Here is a 19695-nt window from a genome sequence, read left to right on the forward strand (position 1 = left end):
ATTCTTTACCAACTGAGCTATCAAGGAATTTGGCTACTAAAAGTGATTGTTGAATCTTTTCTTTCAAGTACTTAAAAAAATATGCTCTATGCTCTTAGAACCAGCTTGGGTTTAGAGTAAGACTTGAGAGGAAATAATGTTTGTTGGTCTATCCTGGGCCCTTCTGGTCCTGAAGTTTAGTAATTCCCTTGCCTTAAAGCCTACTTCTGGACTTTGATATGATTAATTCCTATCTCAAACTATGTGCTCAGTCACTCAGTTGTGTCCAACTCTTTGCGACCCCATGAACTATAGCCCTCCAAGCCCCTCTGTCCATGGGATTTTGCCAGCAAGAACACTGCAGTGGGTTGCCATTATACACAGAAGCAATTCAGTAGCCTAATGAGTAGGAAGCAGAAGCACTCAGAAAAGGATCTTTATGTCATTCATACCATTAGAATCTGCCTAAATTTTACATGTGTTGGGAATCTAAAATACCATACTACCAAATTCAGATGCTTGCGTTACCGATTCCTTTGCTTAAGCAACTTTTCTACAAGCAAAAGGATGTATCACACAAAGGATCATAGAAGACGGGGGTAGAGGCTCATCTTCAGAGCCATTCTCTTTCCTGTCAAAGTTGCCTTTCACTAGTCAACTTGTCAAAATGACCTCCAAACTCTTGCCTCTAGGTCACTGGTGACCCTGCACACCTCGCCCTTCCCCCTCCTCGCTCAGTGGGCTACCTCATCATCTATGATTAACTTGAAATCAGTTCAGTGAATTATTCTGTCATTGACTTTTCTTGAAAATGCCATGTGACAGCAACCCGCGAGGTGACATGAGAAAGATTTTTCTTTGCCTTAGTTTTCTGGTTTATGGCATGTGACTCTAGGGAGGCATAAATGTGGTGTGACGAATTTACAGTATTCAGAGGTGAAATAACATGAGAGCAATTCTAGGATTACAGAGTTTACACAGGTTTACATACAGAGATGAAAGTGGACCTCCTCACTGTCCAGGCACCTATGAATTAGTTGGCCTTTGCAGGCTCTCAGGTGTATGTAGAGTGTGGGTTATGACCAGCAGCCTCTGAAGCGTCCACATGAAGCTGGGCTTCAGTATCTTACCTGCCCAAAGGGTGATAATGCTTTCTTCCTGTCCTTTCCAGGCATACCCAGAGTATCTGATCACGTACCAGATCATGAAGCCAGAAGCTCCTTCACAGACCGCGACAGCCGCAGAGCAGAAGACCTAGTGAACGCCCATCGGTAAAGGCCGGATCAAATTTCAGCCCGGGCCTGGATGACAGTGGATTGTTTTCAACAAAATCAATATTCTATAAATCCCCGACAGCCTAGAAATAAGCTGTTTGTCTTTTATAAAGCATTGCTATAGTGATGAATATAGTATGAGTAACTGATACATACTCAACTGCTACTGTTCCCTTTGAGGAAATGTTTACAGGGGCGGCCTTTTAATATATCTCAGGCTCATTTTCATTGCAGTTATCCATCGCTAAGACAGGACTACTTTGATCTAGACTTGGAAATGGGAAAAAAGACAACATAACCAATACTTTCCCAAATGTTCACAATTCACACACTACATTTGCTTTTCTACATACGGCCCGTGTATATAATAAATATACACATATGACAGGCTCATTTTTTAGTTTTTTCTGAGCATTTATCATCTACTTTTTGTTGCTATCATTGTTGTTGCTTACTTTGAAAATGAGCCCGAGCCTTCCTGAGGATATTTTGCACAGTCACACTGACTAAAATCACTAGTGACATAACCCGAGCTTCCGGCTGAGCAAGGCTTTTAGTGTCCACTTTTTTTCCCCCACTGATTTATTTTTTATCTGTACCTCTTATCAGCATAAACGGAGATGGAAAGGAAAAACGCCACATTTCAGTTTCCTTTTATGATTGGCCAGTCTTACAAGGGAAAGGCACCCAGCATCCACCTGAGTTAGGAACTCCCAGGTTCAGAGCAAGTCGAAGCCCATGAGAGCCACTCGCACTTCCCAACGCAGGCCTGCCTCCGAGGCGTTCGGGACGGTGCTGGAGGGCCAGGAAGAGCCCAGCCAGTGAGAGGCTGTGGTGACATTCAGAGGGCAGACCGCCGGGGGGGCCTGTGAATCCAGAAGCATCATTAAGACGCGTGAGGGGCCTGAGGTGTGAAAATACAGCAACAGAAAAGGACCACGAGGACTTCTCCAAGATAACACTACTTCCCTTCACTTAACCCGCACCACCAGAACTGTCGCCCCAGAATCAGCTGCCTTACTTCCCAATTCGGTGGAATTACCATGCTCCAGTAGAATCACAGAAATATGCTTGACTGTTTCTCTAGTTTAGAAAGCTGGGGTTCAAATCCTGTTTAGTCACTAGATAGGCACAAATGGGAGAACTCTTTTGTTTGCTCCAGATTTGGGGTTTATTTTGAGTGAGGTGCTTCAGATAGTTTACATAGGTCCCTGCACTAAATTTTTGAACCATTGTCTCAAACTGCTTAATAGATGAGGAGAACAAAAATGGAAACCAAAGCTCTTTCGGTTGTTTTTTAAATGAAAGGAGAGAAATAGTCATACTGTTCCTTCTTGAAATCACTGCTTTGCTTTGCTTTTCTTCCCTCAACATTTGTCAAGTGCACGTTGACACTTAAAAAAATTATCCGTGACAGTTCTCACACTTGTCCTTTTCATCTTAACTGAATATTGAATTGAGTGCATTAACATATTGGACATGCTGTGTGTCTACTCAGCTTCGAAGCAAAGTAATGTAAATGTGGTGGAAAAAAAGGAAAAACAGTGTGATGCAAACTTGCCATTTCAATTTACAGTCCTGAAAACTAATTTGCTTGTTTTTTTAATGCAGGTTGATTAAGCTGTGACTTCATTTAATCTCCTAGAGAAAAATAAAATGGTTACATGCAAAGATTCTAGAATAGGGTATTAAAAAATACGCATTTTGCTTTCCTTTTGGCTTGAGTCCAATGCTAGAACTAGGCATCGGGAATTAGTTTTGAGTTTTATAGCTGAATCTTGCATGGGTCCTCAAAATTAAATCAAGAATTAGCCTCAGTTGTTGCTTCTATTGAAGTTTTAGTGACCCAAGCTGGGTGTTTGTGTCTTGGCTACTTGTTTAATAGCACTAGAATTCCACACAGAGCTCCCAAGTGTGATATTCATGAAGAGGGCTTTCTTCCTCCTTTCCTTCTGTTTTGCTGTGTTTGTAACAGTGGGTTGAAGGAATTGGCATTTGTGTCGTTTTCAGTAGCTGTGAAAGTGTATAATACTTGCCTCCAATTAGATATAGTTTAAAATGGTAAACACAGCTGTGATTTTTAGTTAAGTAAAAGGATGAATATGGTATGGATCTCAAAAGCTTTATAGCTTCATTAAAAACATAAGCCACTACCTACTCAACCGTGGTTATATGTCATTTCCGTCACACTAACTAGGTTAATGGATGTGCCAGTTTGAAACTTCAGCCTTATATTTGAGAAGCTAAGCCGTGGTTCGGTATTTAAACTGCCAATGTTATATCTGACATTCTGTGTGCCGAGTAAAGGTACTGTGTAAGGAAGACATTTGCTGTGCTTCTTGTCTTGTAATGATTTGAGTATGTAGTAGTTCTTGAAGGAATGTGTACATATTACTCATCTGCTGAAGAGAATGAGGTAATCAATATCTCATAGGAGCCAAATACATTTTTTCAAAACTTGAAAACCAAAGGTTACCCTGAGCGTGTTTCAAGTTAGCAGACATTGATTGCATTTGGAATTTCCACCCATAGTAGTGTGAAAAACCCTTTGGGGCTTAAAAGCATGGCATTCAGTTAGGCTGAAATGCAGTTAATTTCTTGTGCACGCTCTACAGAAACACTAGCAAGTGAGGGCTTCCAGTATGCCCACCCCTGAGTGGCCCCTCTGTTTCCCAAACCACACAGAAGAAAGAATCCAGACCCTCCACCAGCCCACTGCAGGTCTGACATCAAAGAGTTTCTAGCCCTGATGGCCCGGTTTGCTAGCTGTTGGCATCAGTTAAGTGGTCTGGACTGGGCACTTTTCTCCTTGTTCTTGGCCTCCTTCCCTTTTCCCCAGATTGCTAATCTGGATTTATGATTAGCTCCAGCAGTTACCTTTGACCCCACTCATTTGCCTCCTTTCTCTGTCTGGAGTCTTGCATACATACAGTGACTGTACCTCAGTTTCCAGTTCACAACCAGAGTCAGGTAGTAGGCCTCATGTTCTCTGCTTAGAAGATTCGGCCACTTTGTTGACAGATGACAGCGTGGAACCCAGAGTTCTAATTCTATGCAGAATAATAGCAGTACAACCAGAATCCTTCCTTTATCTTTTCCTTCTTGGAATTTGGAATTCCTAGCTTTTCAGTAACATAAGTAGAGTAAACAATACTAGGATGTTTGTGTGAAATGACATCCTTGTGCTCCTTTGAGCTTGATGTTAGTGACTACACTAATTTCCCTTTGCTCTCAAAATAGCGAAGTGCATTGATACGTGCAGAGAAATGCCTGAATGTGGCAAATAAAGTAATATAGAGTAATATCATAGCTTCTATTCAAAAAATAAAATTTTGGTGTATGCTAGAAAACAGCATTAGAATGCAATAAGTTGTCTATGTTTTTCTCTGTCTCACAGCTGCACAACGGTTCTTGGCCACTGCTCACCCTCGTTCTTAAACACCTGTACCTTCTGGATTTCCAACACTTTCAAACAGAGATGGTGTGTATTTTTAAGCACCTTTCCCCTAGGATATCCAGATCCCATTTGTATGATATTCTGTGATAAACAGCCTTTTTTCTGTATTTTTCTTTTGGGCAGTTATCTGACATAGAACTATAGATTTTAATCATTCAGGCAGCGCTTAAAACTGACATTAAGATAGGGTTTCATGTGTCAGAAATTTAAAGACTAAACTTTGATGTCGAATCAGTGACATAGATAAAAGAAGGTAATTGTGAAGATGATATTTGTGCTTTGGCTGGACACGTCTAGCATATGAAAAGGAAATGCATTTAAAAAAGAAACTTAAAAAGTAAGACTACTTCAGATACCTTGTGCATTCTGAAATTAATAGACAATTAAATAACTATGGCAGAGAACTTTTAAGCTTTTATATCCTAATAAACACAGAGCTGTAATTTCCATTTCTCAGCTTGTGAAAGATGTCAGCCTGTTGGGTGTATCTCCATGTATCTCACACCTGGTAAACGTAGTTGACAAGAATCTACTTTCTAAGGAATCCTCCTTTATCTGCAGAGGAGCTGAGAGAATCAAACCATCCCCCATTCCTCTGTATCTGAACTTCCTCAGCTATCAAACCTTCTGGTTGAGAGAAATGATTTCAAAACCCGTGAAGTTTTGTGCATGTAGGGATTACCAACAACTCATGAAGTGATGGATACCATGTAGAATTTGAGTGTTGCACAAGCTAATTTTGAATCATTTAAAAATATAAACCACAGTGGTAAGTGACAAGCAGTAGGAAGCTAAGATTTTACATACTCCCCAAGACTAAATATGCTCACAAAGTGACCAGTTTTAAACATCTACAGAGGTTTTTAACTCCTTTTGAGATAATATTCACACAGTAGAGGTGACTGCATTCTGACTCCTCATTTTTTCACATTTTCTTTTATGCTTTGCACTTTCACATCTCCATACGCACCCCACCACCCATCTTTTTCAAACAGATTTCTCATGCCCTAGGATCTAGAGTGTTTGGTTATTCTTTGTAAGCCTGCCCTTTTCCGCAGGCAGCTCTTGAAGCCCCTTGTTGTCTCTTAGTGTTTGCAGAGAAGTACAGTTAAACCCTGGTGGAGTGGACGGAGGTCCCTTACATGCTCCCAGCCCCTCCCAAGGCTCAGGAGGAAAAGCTAGAAAAAACAATAAAAATTGGAAAGGAACCAAAATCTTTGAGGCTAATAGCCTAGACCTAGAAGCCGACCTTGACTATATAACCATTCTATTCATGACAGAATATTTAAACTCTTCATGTGCATAGAATACCTGCTTCTGCTTCCATTGTTTCAAGCTCACCCTGTCTATTGTCTTTGATACCTACAGACTAAAAGGTACTTATATCATGGTTTCTCAAAAACATTTACAAAACCAGCTTTGAGGAAATCGAGAGTGTTTCCTGGCGACAGCATTTGAAGTAGTAAGTGTATTTTCTCACTGTGATGTTGTTCTGTGTACATAACCAATGTAGTGACTCTTCGGTTCATTATTGGTAATGTTTTTATTTGTAGTCTCTGTGACCCACCAGTGGCAGGGAGTTCCAATTCACTCTCCTGTCCTGTTTTGCATTTGTCTATCTGTAGAATTGCCAGATAAAAGGCACCCAGTTAAATTTGAATTTCAGATAAATAATTGTTTTGCTTAAGTATGGTTTGCATTATTTGGCTTATATTTACTGTAAAAAATTATTGTTTATCTGAAATTCAAACTTAACATCCTGGGCTTTTTGGCTTTGTTTTGTTTCGTTTTACTAAATCTGGCAAGCCTGTTGATTTGGTTGTAGGAAATTGCTTACAGCATGTAAATTCTTCTAGACTTCACTCTCTTTCACATGGATTGGAGGACCTTTTTTTCCCCCCTCACCCTCTTCTTTCCAAAAGAGAGCGTCAAGGAACTCAACCTGCCTGCATGGTGGGTTTCTATTTAAGACATCTTTATGATTATATTTAACCTGTAATTGTGCTTTGGCTAAATGTCTAACTTACAGTACTTGTAATTGTTTAATATTCAATAAAAACATTTTTAAAGTATATGGTATGTGGGTAGCAGTTAGCTCTGAAGTGTTTTCGTTTCCCTGTTTGTTCCTTTCAACCTGACCAACCTTAATGCGGCTGCCCTAAAACTGCCAGAAAAGACAAGCAGCAGCTCCCTCTCATCTTCGGACAAGTCTCTAGTGGGACCTGCACGAAGGGCCGTATCCTCACCTCGCAGCCCACGTGCGAGCCACTGAGGTTCAGCAATAGCAGAAGCAAGCTGCCTTTTAGAAATATCTTCACAACAACGGGGCATGCGCTTTGGAGACAGACTTCACCCTGGCTCCCAAGGTAGCTGGGAGGCCGGCAAACTGCTATCACTCCGGACCTCACTCCCTCCTTGTATCCTGTGAGGGTGTGGGGCACAGGAGCCAGTGGACTGCCTGCCTCTTGTGATGGCACTGCTTTGGTGGCTGTGACTCAGGCTAGAGAAAGTACACCCTATGAATAGCGCTTATGACCCTTTATCATTGGGCATGGTTCACTTTTCCTTGTTACTTTACAATCATAAGACAGCACAGTGGGCGTCTAAGCTGAAGGAGCACCTGGCATTACAAAGGTCATCTAAAGACTATAATGGTGGCCCAGTGGTTAAGAACCTGCCCTCTAACGCAGGGGACGCAGGTTCGATCCCTGGTCAGAGAATTAAGATCCCACATGCCACGGGGCAACTAAGCCCACATGGCCATAACTAAGATCCAACGCAAACAAATAATATAAAAGGTCATCAGTTCCCATTCAGCTGAGACCTGGCTGCCAGATTTGCAGCTTAGCATCTGCTCTAAAGACCTGCATCTAGAACAAGGGGAAGGGGATGGTGCAGGACTTCAGTTGGCCAATCCCCACCTGTCCTATAGAGCTAATAATGAATAAAACGTCTGACAGTGTGTAGGTGACATGTTCATTTTGTTAATAGGATTCTTGGCATACTTTACTTGGTCAAAGGCTGATTTGAAAAGTAATTCTATTCATCTCTACTTTCATAATTTGGTTTACAAGTCCAGAGAATGTTACACAAAGCATAAGATAAATTAGGTGTTTAGGAATTACAGATCCAAACTACCATATATAAAATAAATAACATGGACTTACTTTTGGATGGTATCACTGACTCAGTGGACATGAGTTTGAGCAAACTCCTGGAGATGGTGAAGGCCAGGGAAGTCTGGTGTGCTACAGTCCGTGGGCTCACAAAGAGTCAGGCATGACTGAGTGAACAACAAAAAATATAGAACAGGGAACTGTAATATCTTGTAATATCCTAAATGCAAAAGAATCTATATATAAAGCTGAATCACTTTGCTGTATACATGAAACAGAACATTGTAAAATACCTATACTTAATTTTGTTTTAAAAAGTTTAAAAGAAAACCATGGATTGAATCCATGGTGGCATGAAGACGCTGGAGTTTTTAGGAAACCATGGCTGCTGTGGACCACCAGATTGCTTCACAACCCCCGGGAAATTCTATGGAGGCTCTGGGTCTCTTCTGTCTGCCAAGTAGGAATAATTTCTGCCAAAGTTATTTAGTAGGAATATTTGGAAGATATTCAAGTGCTCTTGGGGTCCTAGGAGAAAGCAGAAGTATAACGAGAAATCTGGCTGGCTACATAGTCTGTAAGTGCAGCAAGTTTGCTGAAAGACCGTATAGGATGAAGACACCTCAAACTGCCTGAGCAAGGCCCAGCTCTGCCACTATTAATAGCCATGTGACTTTGGGAAACTCCTTACCCTCCCAGTGCCTCAGTCCGTTTTCTTTTTTTAATAAATGTATTCATTTTAATTGGATGCTAATTACTTTTACAATATTGTAGTGGTTTTTCCATACATTGCCATGAATCCGCCACGGGTGTACATGTGTTCCCCATCCTGAACCCCCCTCCCACCTCCCTCCCCATCCCATCCCTCTGGGTCATCTCAGTGCACCAGCCCTGAGCACCCTGTCTCATCCATCGAACCTGGACTGGCGATTCATTTCACATATGATAATATACATGTCTCAGTGCCATTCTCCCCAATCATCCCACCCTCGCCCTCTCCCACAGAGTCCAAAAGACTGTTCTGTACATCTGTGTCTCTCTTGCTGTCTCACATAGGGTCATCGTTACTATCTTTCTAAATTCCATATATATGCCTTAGTATACTATATTGATGGTTTTCTTTCTAACTTACTTCATTCTGTATAATAGGCTCCAGTGGGACGTCCCTCATGGTCCAGTGGTTAAGAGTCTGTGCTCCCAATGGGGGGGTGGGGGCACAGGTTCAATCCCTGGTCAGGGAACTAAGATCCCATATGCCCCACAGTTCATGAGGTCCATGGGGTCACAAAGAGTTGGACACAGCTGAGCGACTTTCAGTTTTCATGCCCCACAGTTCAGCCAAAAATAAGACTATAAAATGAGTCTCCCGCTACTAGCCGTTCATAGAGTTGCTGTAAGAATTAAAACTAGCATTTTCTGCTGAGTTCTGTATGGGAACTGAGATCCTACAGAGTAGACCTGGACACACAGTGAGCACCTGCTGATTTAGGCCCTGGTCAGCTAGTTCTCATAAGGGAAGATTGTTAAGAACAGAGGTTGTGGTTTATTTCAAAGTGGTTCCTTTCTCTCTCCTACTGCCTGAAGAACAAGGATATTTTTCTCCAGTGTTTACTATGAGAACCTATTTGAGCTCCTGGAAATAAATCTCACAGAATTGTCACGGTCCCCGATGACTGGGTCCCACGAGTTTTGAGCTCTCGGGGTAATCCACATGCAGCCTCTAGTAATTCATTGCAGTTCCTGTTTTCCTGACCAGTACTGGTTCCCCGAGCAACTTCAGCTCATGAATCTCAGCTCCAGTAAATCGTTATTCTCTGTATCTGCCTGTCAACTTCTCCAGTCTCAGGGACAATTTCCCCTGTGTCCTTACCTCTCTCACATATCCTAGAAGAGTTGATTTTTCACTCTGTTTGGCTTTTGACGTGTTATTAGAACTAGCACTTTCCAAGTTCCTTACATGTAGAACTAGAACCCCCAGACCACAATGACTGTTTAAAATATAGCACTAAAGGCATCATCTATAAAAGAAAGAAACTGATAAAGCTAAATTTTTATTTACAACTTCTGCAAAAGATGCTGGGTAGAGAATGAGAAGATAAGCCACAGGCTGGGAGAAATATTTGCAAAAGGCATATCCGATAAAGCACAACTATCCAAAATATACAAAGAACCCTCAAAACTGGATGTTAAGAACATCAACAACCTGAGTAAAAAACAGAACACTTGAACAGACACCTCACCAAACATGAGGAATAAGCATAGGAAAAAATGCTTAATGTCATATGACATTAAAATGCAAATTTGAAAAACGACATGCCATTACACACCTATTAGAATGGCCAAAATTTGGAACACTGATACCAAATGCTAGTGAGGATATGGAGTGACAGGAACTCTCATTGTTGGTGGCATGCAAGATGGTATAGTCACCTCAGAAGACAGTTTGGCCATTTCTTACAAAACTAAACATAACATATGTTCCAGCAAGAGTGCACTTTGATATTTATGCAAAGGTGTTGAAAACTTAGGTCCATACTGATACCCACATGCAGGTGTTTTTAACAGCTTTATTCACAGTTGCCAAAACTTGAAAGCAATCAAATGCCCTTCAGCAGCTAAATGGATAAACAAACTCTGGCACCTCCAGAAAGTGGGATATTTGTTGAGCGCCAAAAAGAAATGAACTTTGAAGCCATGAAAAGACATGGAAGAAACGTGAATGCTAAGCAAAAGCAGCTGATCTGAAAAGGCTACAGGGTGTATGATTCCAACTATATGACATTCTGAAAGAGGCAAAACTATGGAGACAAATAGAGAAGTGGTTGCCAGCAGTCCGGAAGGGAAAGACGGCTAAGAGGAGCACAGAGGATGTTCAGAGCAGTGAGAATACCTTCAAAGATACTGTAAAGGTGGATGAATGTCCCTGCACACTTACCAAAACCCACAGAATGTACAACCACCAGAGTGAACCCTAATGCAAACTGTAGACTTTGGGTGACTGTGATGTGTCAACATAGGTTCATCAATTGTAACAAATGTACCACTCTGGTGGAGGATGTTGATAATGGAGGAGGCTTTTATCAACGAGACCAGGGGTTTATACAAAATCTCTGTAACTTCTCTCAATTTTGCTGAACCCAAAACTGCTCTTAAAAAATTAAATGTTTTATAAAGAGAGAGAAGGCTAAAAACACATGTACGAGCATAATGTATACATCAATACTTCCTCTTTTAGAGAGGAGACATAGAGATGCACGTGAAGTAATAATAAGTAAAAATAATTTAATCCTTCTTTGACTTCAAGGAGGTGTGAACATGTATTTTTTTTAAAGTTGATGTTTTAAATTCGTTTAAAACTGGGGAAGACAGAGGGTAAATTTAAATATTCTTTATGTTTCTGCCACTTCGAACTTAGGAACTGATTTCGTAGACCCGTCCTCTATAGTTCAGACCCAGGGGAAGTACTGGGAAGAGAGAACAGTTACCCAAGCAAGCCCCTCTCTCAGGCACTCACTCCATGTATGATGTTGAAATAAAACTGATGTTTCCTTGCTCATCACTGGGACCAACCTACAAGGTAAGTTCTCGGTCTCAATATTCTTTAAAATACAACAGGAAACTGGAGCCTATTATACAGAGTGAAGTAAGCCAGAAAGAAAAACACCAACACAGTATACTAACGCATATATATGGAATTTAGAAAGATGGTAACGATAACCCTGTATGCAGGACAGCAAAAGAGACACAGACGTATAGAACAGTCTTTTGGACTCTGTGGGAGAGGGAGAGGGTGGGATGATTTGGGAGAATGGCACTGAAACATGTATAATATCATATGTGAAACAAATCGCCAGTCCAGGTTCAATGCATGATACTGGATGCTTGGGGCTGGTGCACTGAAATGACTCAGAGGGATGGTACGAGGAGGGAGGGGGGTTCAGGATGGGGAACACATGTATACCTGTGGCGGATTCATGTTGATGTACGGCAAAACCAATACAATAAAGTCATTAACCTCCAATTAAAATAAATTTATATTAAAAAATAATAAAATATGACAGGTGAATGTATACAAAAAGAATGGAAAGGAAAGACTCAAAAAGATTTTTTTTTTAAACTATTATAAACAAAGTCAAATGACAAACTGGGAGAAATGTCTGCAATTCATGCTGTAGAAGGGCTTCCCTTGTAGCTCAGTCTGTAAAGACTCTGCCTGCAGTGCAGGGGACCCAGGTTGGGAAGAGCCCCTGGAGAAGGCAATGGCAACCCACTCCAGCATCCTTGCCTGGAAAATCTCATAGACAGGAGCCTGGTGGGCTGCAGTCCATGGGGTCGCAAAGAGTCATGCACGACTGAGCGACTAACATTACTTACTGCAGAAGGGGGCTAATCTCTTTCATACAGAGAGAGTTCCTAAAAGCCTGGAAGATTATTTAAAAAAAAAAAAAAAATCAGGGGAAGCAAAAAATGGCGCCTGCAAGTGAGCAAAGTTTGTGACGCAGCAAGCTTTTTGTCTCTGGCCGAGCTCTTCTTCCCAGGACGGAAGAAAGTGCAGGTTCCTCACTGGGCAGCACGGGTACGAACAGTGGGAGGTGTACATACAAGGAGGCGATCAAGACTCCAGCATCTTCCCTGGCTGCATCAACAAGGCTGAGGTCTTTGAAGACCAGGTAAACGGACGCCTCAAGAAGGGACTGGCGGAAGGTAAGGACTATGTGCTGCTCCCAGTGGCTGCTCGACATTACCTGGTCAACCGGTATGTTCTAGAGCATGACCAGCCTCGCATGGAACGCAAGGTCGTGGAACTGCCCAGCATCCACAAGGTTGAAAGTAGAACTGGTGCTCGTCCGGCTCAGTGATACGGACACACCTCCCACGGCTCAGCTCAGCCCCGCAGATTCTAGTGACCTCATTTTGCGCACCTCTTGAGAGCAGTTTCCGGGGCACCCCAGGAAGAGACCTGGCTGTGGCTCAAGAACGCGGAGGGCCCTTTTGAGAGGTTGTGCAACGCCCGCGTCACAGTGCTTGACGCCCGCTCTCGATACTGAGCAGGTGGTCGTCATGGAGACCCGAAACAAGGATGGCACCTGGCCCAGTGCGCAGCCACAGGCCACGAGCGGAGCGTCGGAGGAGGGTGAGGATTTCCAAGGCCAGCCGGGCATCTGCGGTCTCACCAACCTGGGCAACACGTGCTTCATGAACTCGGCCCTGCAGTGCCTCAGCAACGTGCCGCAGCTCACCGAGTACTTCCTCCAAAACCGCTACCTGGCGGAGCTCAACCTCGGCAACCCGCTGGGCATGAAGGGGGAGATTGCAGAGGCCTATGCCGACCTGGTGAAGCAGGCGTGGTCCGGCCACCACCGCTCCATCGTGCCCTACGTGTTCAAGACCAAAGTCGGCCACTTTGCGTCCCAGTTCCTGGGCTACCAGCTGCATGACTCACAGGAGCTGCTGTCGTTCCTCCTGGATGGACTGCACGAGGACCTCAATCGCGTCAAGAAGAAGGAATACGTGGAGCTGTGCGACGCTGCTGGGAGGCCAGACCAGGAGGTGGCTCAGGAGGCCTGGCAGAACCACAAACGGTGGAACGATTCTGTGATCGTGGACACTTTCCACGGCCTCTTCAAGTCCACCTTGGTATGCCCTGACTGTGGCAATGTGTCTGTGACCTTCGACCCCTTCTGCTACCTCAGTGTCCCACTGCCTGTGAGCCACAAGAGGGTCATGGAGGTCTTCTTTGTCTCCATGGACCCCCGCCGCAAGCCCGAGCAGCACCAGCTCCTGGTCCCCAAGAAAGGCAAGGTCTCGGATCTGTGTGTGGCTCTGGCCAAACACACCGGCGTCTCTCCAGAAAAGATGATGGTGGCCGATGTCTTCAGTCACCGCTTCTATAAGATCTACCAGCTGGAGGAGTCTCTGAGCAGCATCTTGGACCGAGACGATATCTTCATATACGAGGTGTCAGGCAGGGCGGCCGCTGGGGAGAACTCCAGAGAGGACGTTGTGCTTCCTGTGTACCTGCGGGAGCGCACCCCGGCCCGGGACTACAGCGGTTCCTATTACGGCCTGATGCTCTTTGGGCACCCGCTTCTGGTGTCAGTGCCCCGGGACCGGCTCTCATGGGACGCCCTGTATCACATCCTGCTGTACCGCCTCTCACGCTACGTGACCAGACCCCGCTGGGATGATGAGGAGGATGGGGATGAGAAAGACCTGGAGGCTAAGGACAGCCTCCCTCAGCCTGGACATGGGCCTGGGGGCAGCTCCCAAGACCCTGGGCCGGAGCAGGCTGGGTCCAGCTCTGGAGTCACGAGCAGTAGTTGGGGCCCTGTGGACACCTCTCCTGGGCCATCTCACTGGCCCCAGAGGGTGCGGCACAAGCACCTCTTCACCCTGCAAAGGGTTAATTCCAGTGGGACCAGCGACTGCTCGACCTTCAAGGAGGATACTCAGGCTCAGCCATATATTGCCATCGACTGGGAGCCAGAGATGAAGAAGCGTTACTATGACGAGGTGGAGGCTGAGGGCTACGTGAAGCACGACTGTGTCGGGTATGTGCTGAAGGCCCCAGTGCAGCTGCAGGAATGCATCGAGCTCTTCACCACCGTTGAGACCCTGGAGAAGGAAAACCCCTGGTACTGCCCCACTTGCAAGCAGCACCAGCCGGCCACCAAGAAGCTGGACCTGTGGATGCTGCCAGAGACACTGATTATCCACCTGAAGCGCTTTTCCTACACCACGCTCTCCCGCGAAAAGCTGGACACCCTTGTGGAGTTTCCTATCCGGGACCTGGACTTCTCTGAGTTTGTCATCAAGCCGCAGGATGACTCAGCTCCGGAGCTCTACAAATACGACCTCATCGCGGTTTCCAACCATTATGGGGGCCTGCGGGATGGACACTACACGACATTTGCCTGCAACAAGGACAGCGGCCAGTGGCACTACTTCGATGACAACAGCGTCTTGCCTGTGACGGAGAATCAGATTGAGTCCAAGGCAGCCTATGTCCTCTTCTACCAGCGCCAGGACGTGGCACGCCGTCTGCAACCCCAGGCTGGCTCATCGAAACCCCCGGCATCCTCTACCTGCGGTGCGCCACCCAAGTCGGGGTTCATGGATGTAAACTGAGGGGCCCCGGCCCCGCCAGAGGGAAGGAAGCTGTCCCGGCTCTCTTCCTTCCCGAAGCCACCCCTGGCTCTTACCTGTTCTCTTACCCGTTAGGTGCCCCGCGCCAGGCGTCACAGGCTTAGTTGTGGCTGCTCTTCTCCTGTTCTGTTACATTGCTCTCTCCCAGGGAAAAAGAGCTCAAGGCTCCTTCCAGCAGTGTGTTCCCCACCCGCGTTTGCCTTTCAGAGCATCGACCTTCCCTTCAATTCTCTATTTATGATTCTCCCCTTCCTTCTTGTCCTCAGTCCGGGGTGTTCTCAGGGGGTGGGGGTGGGGTGCACCTGAACAGGGTGTACCTGAACAGAGGGTATTTTCTTTCTGAGACCTTGTACCTTGCACTGTGTATATATAAAAGTGCCAGTGTGTTCCTAAAAAAAAAAAAAATTCAGATCAAAGTTATAAACACACAGTTCATAGAAAAATACAAATGGTTCTTGAATGTGTACAAATTGCTCTATCTCATAGAGAAATGCAAATTAAAATTAGTTAACACAAGTTACCTCTCAGACTGACAAAACTCAGGAAGTTGTGTAACAAGTGTTAGTGAGTGGGTATAAAAGCAGTGGATGGGGGGAGAAATTACATAAATATGGACATACTATACCTTCATGTGCTTACTCAAATGATTGGAATACCTTCTTGGTGAATATGTCAAAATCTGGTAACAATTTTTTTTCAATCTAATAACATTGGTAAATCGGTGGTGAGGTGACTTAGTTGAGAAGGAGGCATTTTATTATATAGGTGTCTATATTTTTAAAATTATTGATCTATGTGAATAATTTATCTGCATGAAAGAATTGGGAGTGGGGGCTTCTTTGGTGGTCCAGTGGTTAAGACTTCACACTTCCACTGCAAGGGGCTTGGATTCAGTCCCCAGTCAGGGAGAACTATGATCCCTCACGCCATGCGGTACAGCCAAAATATGTTAAAAAGAAAGAAATTAGGAGTAAATCATCTCATTTATCTTTTGAGTTGAAGCGATTTCCACAATACATCAAGGGAAGCAAGATGCAGAAACTGTGTATTGTATGATGTTGTTTTTATAAAGCAAATAGCAATAAAATCCCTATATGTAGTTAAACATATAGGTACATGGTGTATGCACTTTATACCGTTATACCATATAATACAACACATCATATCGTGTATGACTCTGTGGGGATAGAGAGAAAAGGAAGGACAGGTGATGGTTAACAGTGGTTGTTTGCAGAGTCTGGTGGAGGGAGACATGTGAAAAGAAAATATTGTTTAACGATATGGCTGACATTTTTGAAAGAAAAAAATGTGTGCATATATATTTATGTCTATCTGTCTGGAAAATAGAACAAAGATAGAAACATCGTCTGCAAGCCACAAGAAAACATAACTATCCTGACTCTTTGTCCATGAGCTAGAACATGAAAACACATGTGTATATATGTATATGTGTATATATGCACACACACATATATGTAGAAAGATGGTCATGGAATGTTGAGGGTGAGTGTTTCAGAGATACAGGATTTCAGGAGATTTTTTTTGCTTTCTAATATTCAGATGTGTTTGACTTTTTCAATAAAACTATGTTACTGTGGGAAGGGAAGAAATTGAAACAAGAATAATACATGCTTTCTAAACCATGCAGCTCAGTAATTCAAGGCCTGTCTCTAAATGTAGTCTTATTTCCAGGTGAAGTGCTTCATTCTGTTTGAAAACTTAAAAGCAGGAGCAATCGTCTTAGAAATGAAGAAAGTTGTGACGATGACGACAGAACCATAAGTGTGCGATTCTGCTAGCATCTCTGCTGTTTTTGCCCATTTGCTCAGAATGTTGGAAGAAAATCATTTCCACTGGGAGATGAAAATGAAAAGGGCATGGAAACATCACTTCGGTTTTCTTGCTGGATCCCTTCAAAGTCATGGGTTATATTTTAAAAGGAGTAACATTGTTGGAAGCAAATACCCAGAATCAGCATTCACCTTAATTACAGAATTCAACCTATAAATCTAGTCATATTTCTATCTATTGTCATGTGTTCTCTAGGATTAAAAAATAAATCCCCCCCAAAAAATAATAAATAAATTCCCACTGTTACTGAAAATGAAAAGGAAATGTATAAAGACGTACCAGACAAGAGGTGACCAAGCAAATGTAGACATGGTATTGTTGATTCCCAAGTATCAAGAGAATGGCACTCAGTTCAGTTCAGTTCAGTTCAGTCGCTCAGTCGTGTCCGACTACATACATGGAAAATGAGAAACATCACCTACCTATCAACCACGTGCTACATGCGTGCTAAGTTGCTTCAGTCACGTCCAACTCCTTGCAACCCCATGAACTGTAGCACACCAGGCTCCTGTGTCGATGGGGATTCTCCAGGCAAGAATACTGGAGTGGGCCACCGTGCCCTCCTCCGGGAGATCTTCCCAACCCATGGATTGAACCCTTGTCTCATGTCTCCTGCATTAGCAGGCGGGTTCTTTATCTCTAGCGCCACCTGGGAAGCCCTGCTGCTGACCACAAGAAGCTGTACAAAGCACAACTTCATGCGTGCGAGGCATCATTGAAATAGAAAACACAAACTGTTAAAGTCTTCCACTGTGATTCTGAGTTTATCAAATCCTCCTCATATTTGTAATACATTCCTCTAAGAAACTGACAAAATAAAAATGAAACTATCAGGGTGTTGAATATCATATTTAACTAACTTGGTTTTTAACAAATAGAACAAAAGCAGAGACTGTACACTCTGAATGTCTATTTAAAATAACTGGCTTGTGGAGAAGGAAATGGCAACCCACTCCAGTATTCTTGCCTGGAGAATCCCAGGGACAGAGGAGCCTGGTGGGCTTCCGTCTACGGGGTCGCACAGAGTCGGACACGACTGAAGCAACGTAGCATCAGCCGCAGCATAGAACTGGGGGGCTAGGAATGGATGGCTAGGGAGGCGACAGCTTAAAGATACGGGGTTTCTTTTTGAGATGAAAATGTTCTAAATGGTGATGGTTGCATATATCTGTGAATATGTCTAAAAACCATTGAATCATATACTTTAAATGGGTGTATTGTATGATGTCAATTATATCTCAATAAAACCTTTTTTAAGTTTAAAAAAATAAAATAACTGGCTTGGCTACAACTCAAATGTTATCCTGTTGTCTGGGAGGAAGAAGTTTTCCCTCTTCCCTTCTACGTTATTTTGACTAGTCTAAGAATTAAATTGGCATGAGATATGTATAGATAAATGGGAGAAAAGCCCACAAAAGCTGAATGACATGTATCCGTGAAAGAGACCCAGAGTAACTCAAAACGGCTGAAACTCTCCAGTTAAAGACCATTTTCGGCTAAAGATAAAAGAGGATGTTGGGAGTAGTGATTTGGCACTTCAAAGGAAAGCAATTTATATGGAGATGAAAAGCAAATGTTTGGTAAATAAATATTTGCTGGGCCCTGCGGAGACGATGGGACGGAGGAATTTTAAGAGACTTTGCTGGATTCCTCCCCATCTACACACCTGGTCTAGACTAGGTTATCTAAGGTGATGTTCTCTTCCTGAAGCAGAGCCTCTGTATTCTTCAGGAGGAAGGTCAAAGTTTCTTCCTGAGCCTTTTGTTCCTTCCTTACTTTCAGCTTGAAATAATTTGCATGCCAAAAAGACATTTAGGGGTGGCCAGTTTCACTCCCCTGCACTGTCAAACACTTGAATTTATAAAATGCATAAGTCAGAGTCTTGAAGTAATTACACCCAATGGCTCATTTTGGTTACTGAAAATTTCTTAAAGTGGGGTGTAAGGCAAGGATATGCAGAACGAACTTTCACTGTTCCTTGTATGTATTTGCATTCTTTGAATTTTGTGGCAGTGAACATATGTATTTATTTTCGTGTATTAATCATTGAACAACTTTATTGGGATGTAATTTACATACCATGAAATTTACCATTTTAAGTGTACAAGATTTTTTTCATAAATTTACTAAATTTAAGAGTTGTACAACCACCTCAAGGGGTCACACAGAGTCAGCTTGGCAGCACTTTGGTAGAGATGCCAGGAACCCCAAAGTCAAGAGCAGGAGCTTTTCCACTGAACTTTTCTATGGCAACTAGCAGGGAGTCAGTTCCCTCAGCTACTGTTCTAGTTAAAAATAGATTCCCTGGGCTTCCCTGGTGGCTTGGTCGTAATCACTTGTGGGAGTTTGTGGAGTCTTTGAGTCAATGTCTTAGATGGCCTCAAGGATCTCTATTTTTAAAATAATCTATAAAAAATTCTGGATAGGTTAATTTATAGAGAAATATCTTTTCAATACTGCATCTTTTTATCCAAGAATATAGTATGTCCTTCAGCTTTTTTTCAAGTATTCTTATATGTCTTTTGGTAGGACTTTTTTTTTTTCCCTATGTCCCTTAGTAGGATTTTTTTTTTTTCATTGAAGAATTTTTTTAGTTTTTGGCCACACCGCACCATCTTAGTTCCTGACCAGGGATTGAACCTGTACCCCCTGCATTGGAAGCATGTAGTCTTAACCACTGGACTGCCGGGGAAGCCCAGCAGTGCTTTACCAGGTCCATCAGCTAGGTCTTGCCTATCTCTGGTCAAGTTTACTGTAGGCAGTTTATCTTTAAGCTGATACTGTAAACAGGATCTACTACATCTATTTTAAATTGATATTTTCATATGGGGAAGCTATTGATTTTTTCATACAATCATACAATCAAAAATTT

At 43.2% G+C, this 19695-nt stretch overlaps 2 protein-coding genes across 3 annotated transcripts in view; both read left to right on the forward strand.

The window, feature by feature from the left end:
• TNKS (tankyrase) overlaps nt 1–6782 on the forward strand; it is a 153465-nt gene extending 146683 nt beyond the window's left edge. Inside the window, exons 27-28 of one of the 2 annotated variants that reach the window (XM_042241375.1) lie at nt 1151–1250; nt 1863–6782. In XM_042241375.1, coding sequence (XP_042097309.1) covers nt 1151–1237 — 87 coding nt within the window. In that variant the 3' untranslated portion in view covers nt 1238–1250; nt 1863–6782. Of the gene's footprint in view, nt 1–1150 lie in introns of both variants that reach the window. The other variant, XM_004021749.5, reaches the window with a different exon arrangement.
• Nucleotides 3793–18114, forward strand: LOC105601882 (ubiquitin carboxyl-terminal hydrolase 11-like). Its single transcript, XM_042241335.2, is given in 4 exon segments — nt 3793–12654; nt 12656–12762; nt 12765–12859; nt 12861–18114. Coding segments are annotated over 4 exon segments (2340 nt in total). The 5' UTR covers nt 3793–12610; the 3' UTR covers nt 14955–18114.
• The last annotated feature ends 1581 nt before the right edge of the window (nt 18115–19695 follow it).

The sequence above is a fragment of the Ovis aries genome, chromosome 26, assembly GCF_016772045.2.
Source record: "Ovis aries strain OAR_USU_Benz2616 breed Rambouillet chromosome 26, ARS-UI_Ramb_v3.0, whole genome shotgun sequence".
Classification (NCBI taxonomy): domain Eukaryota; kingdom Metazoa; phylum Chordata; class Mammalia; order Artiodactyla; family Bovidae; genus Ovis; species Ovis aries.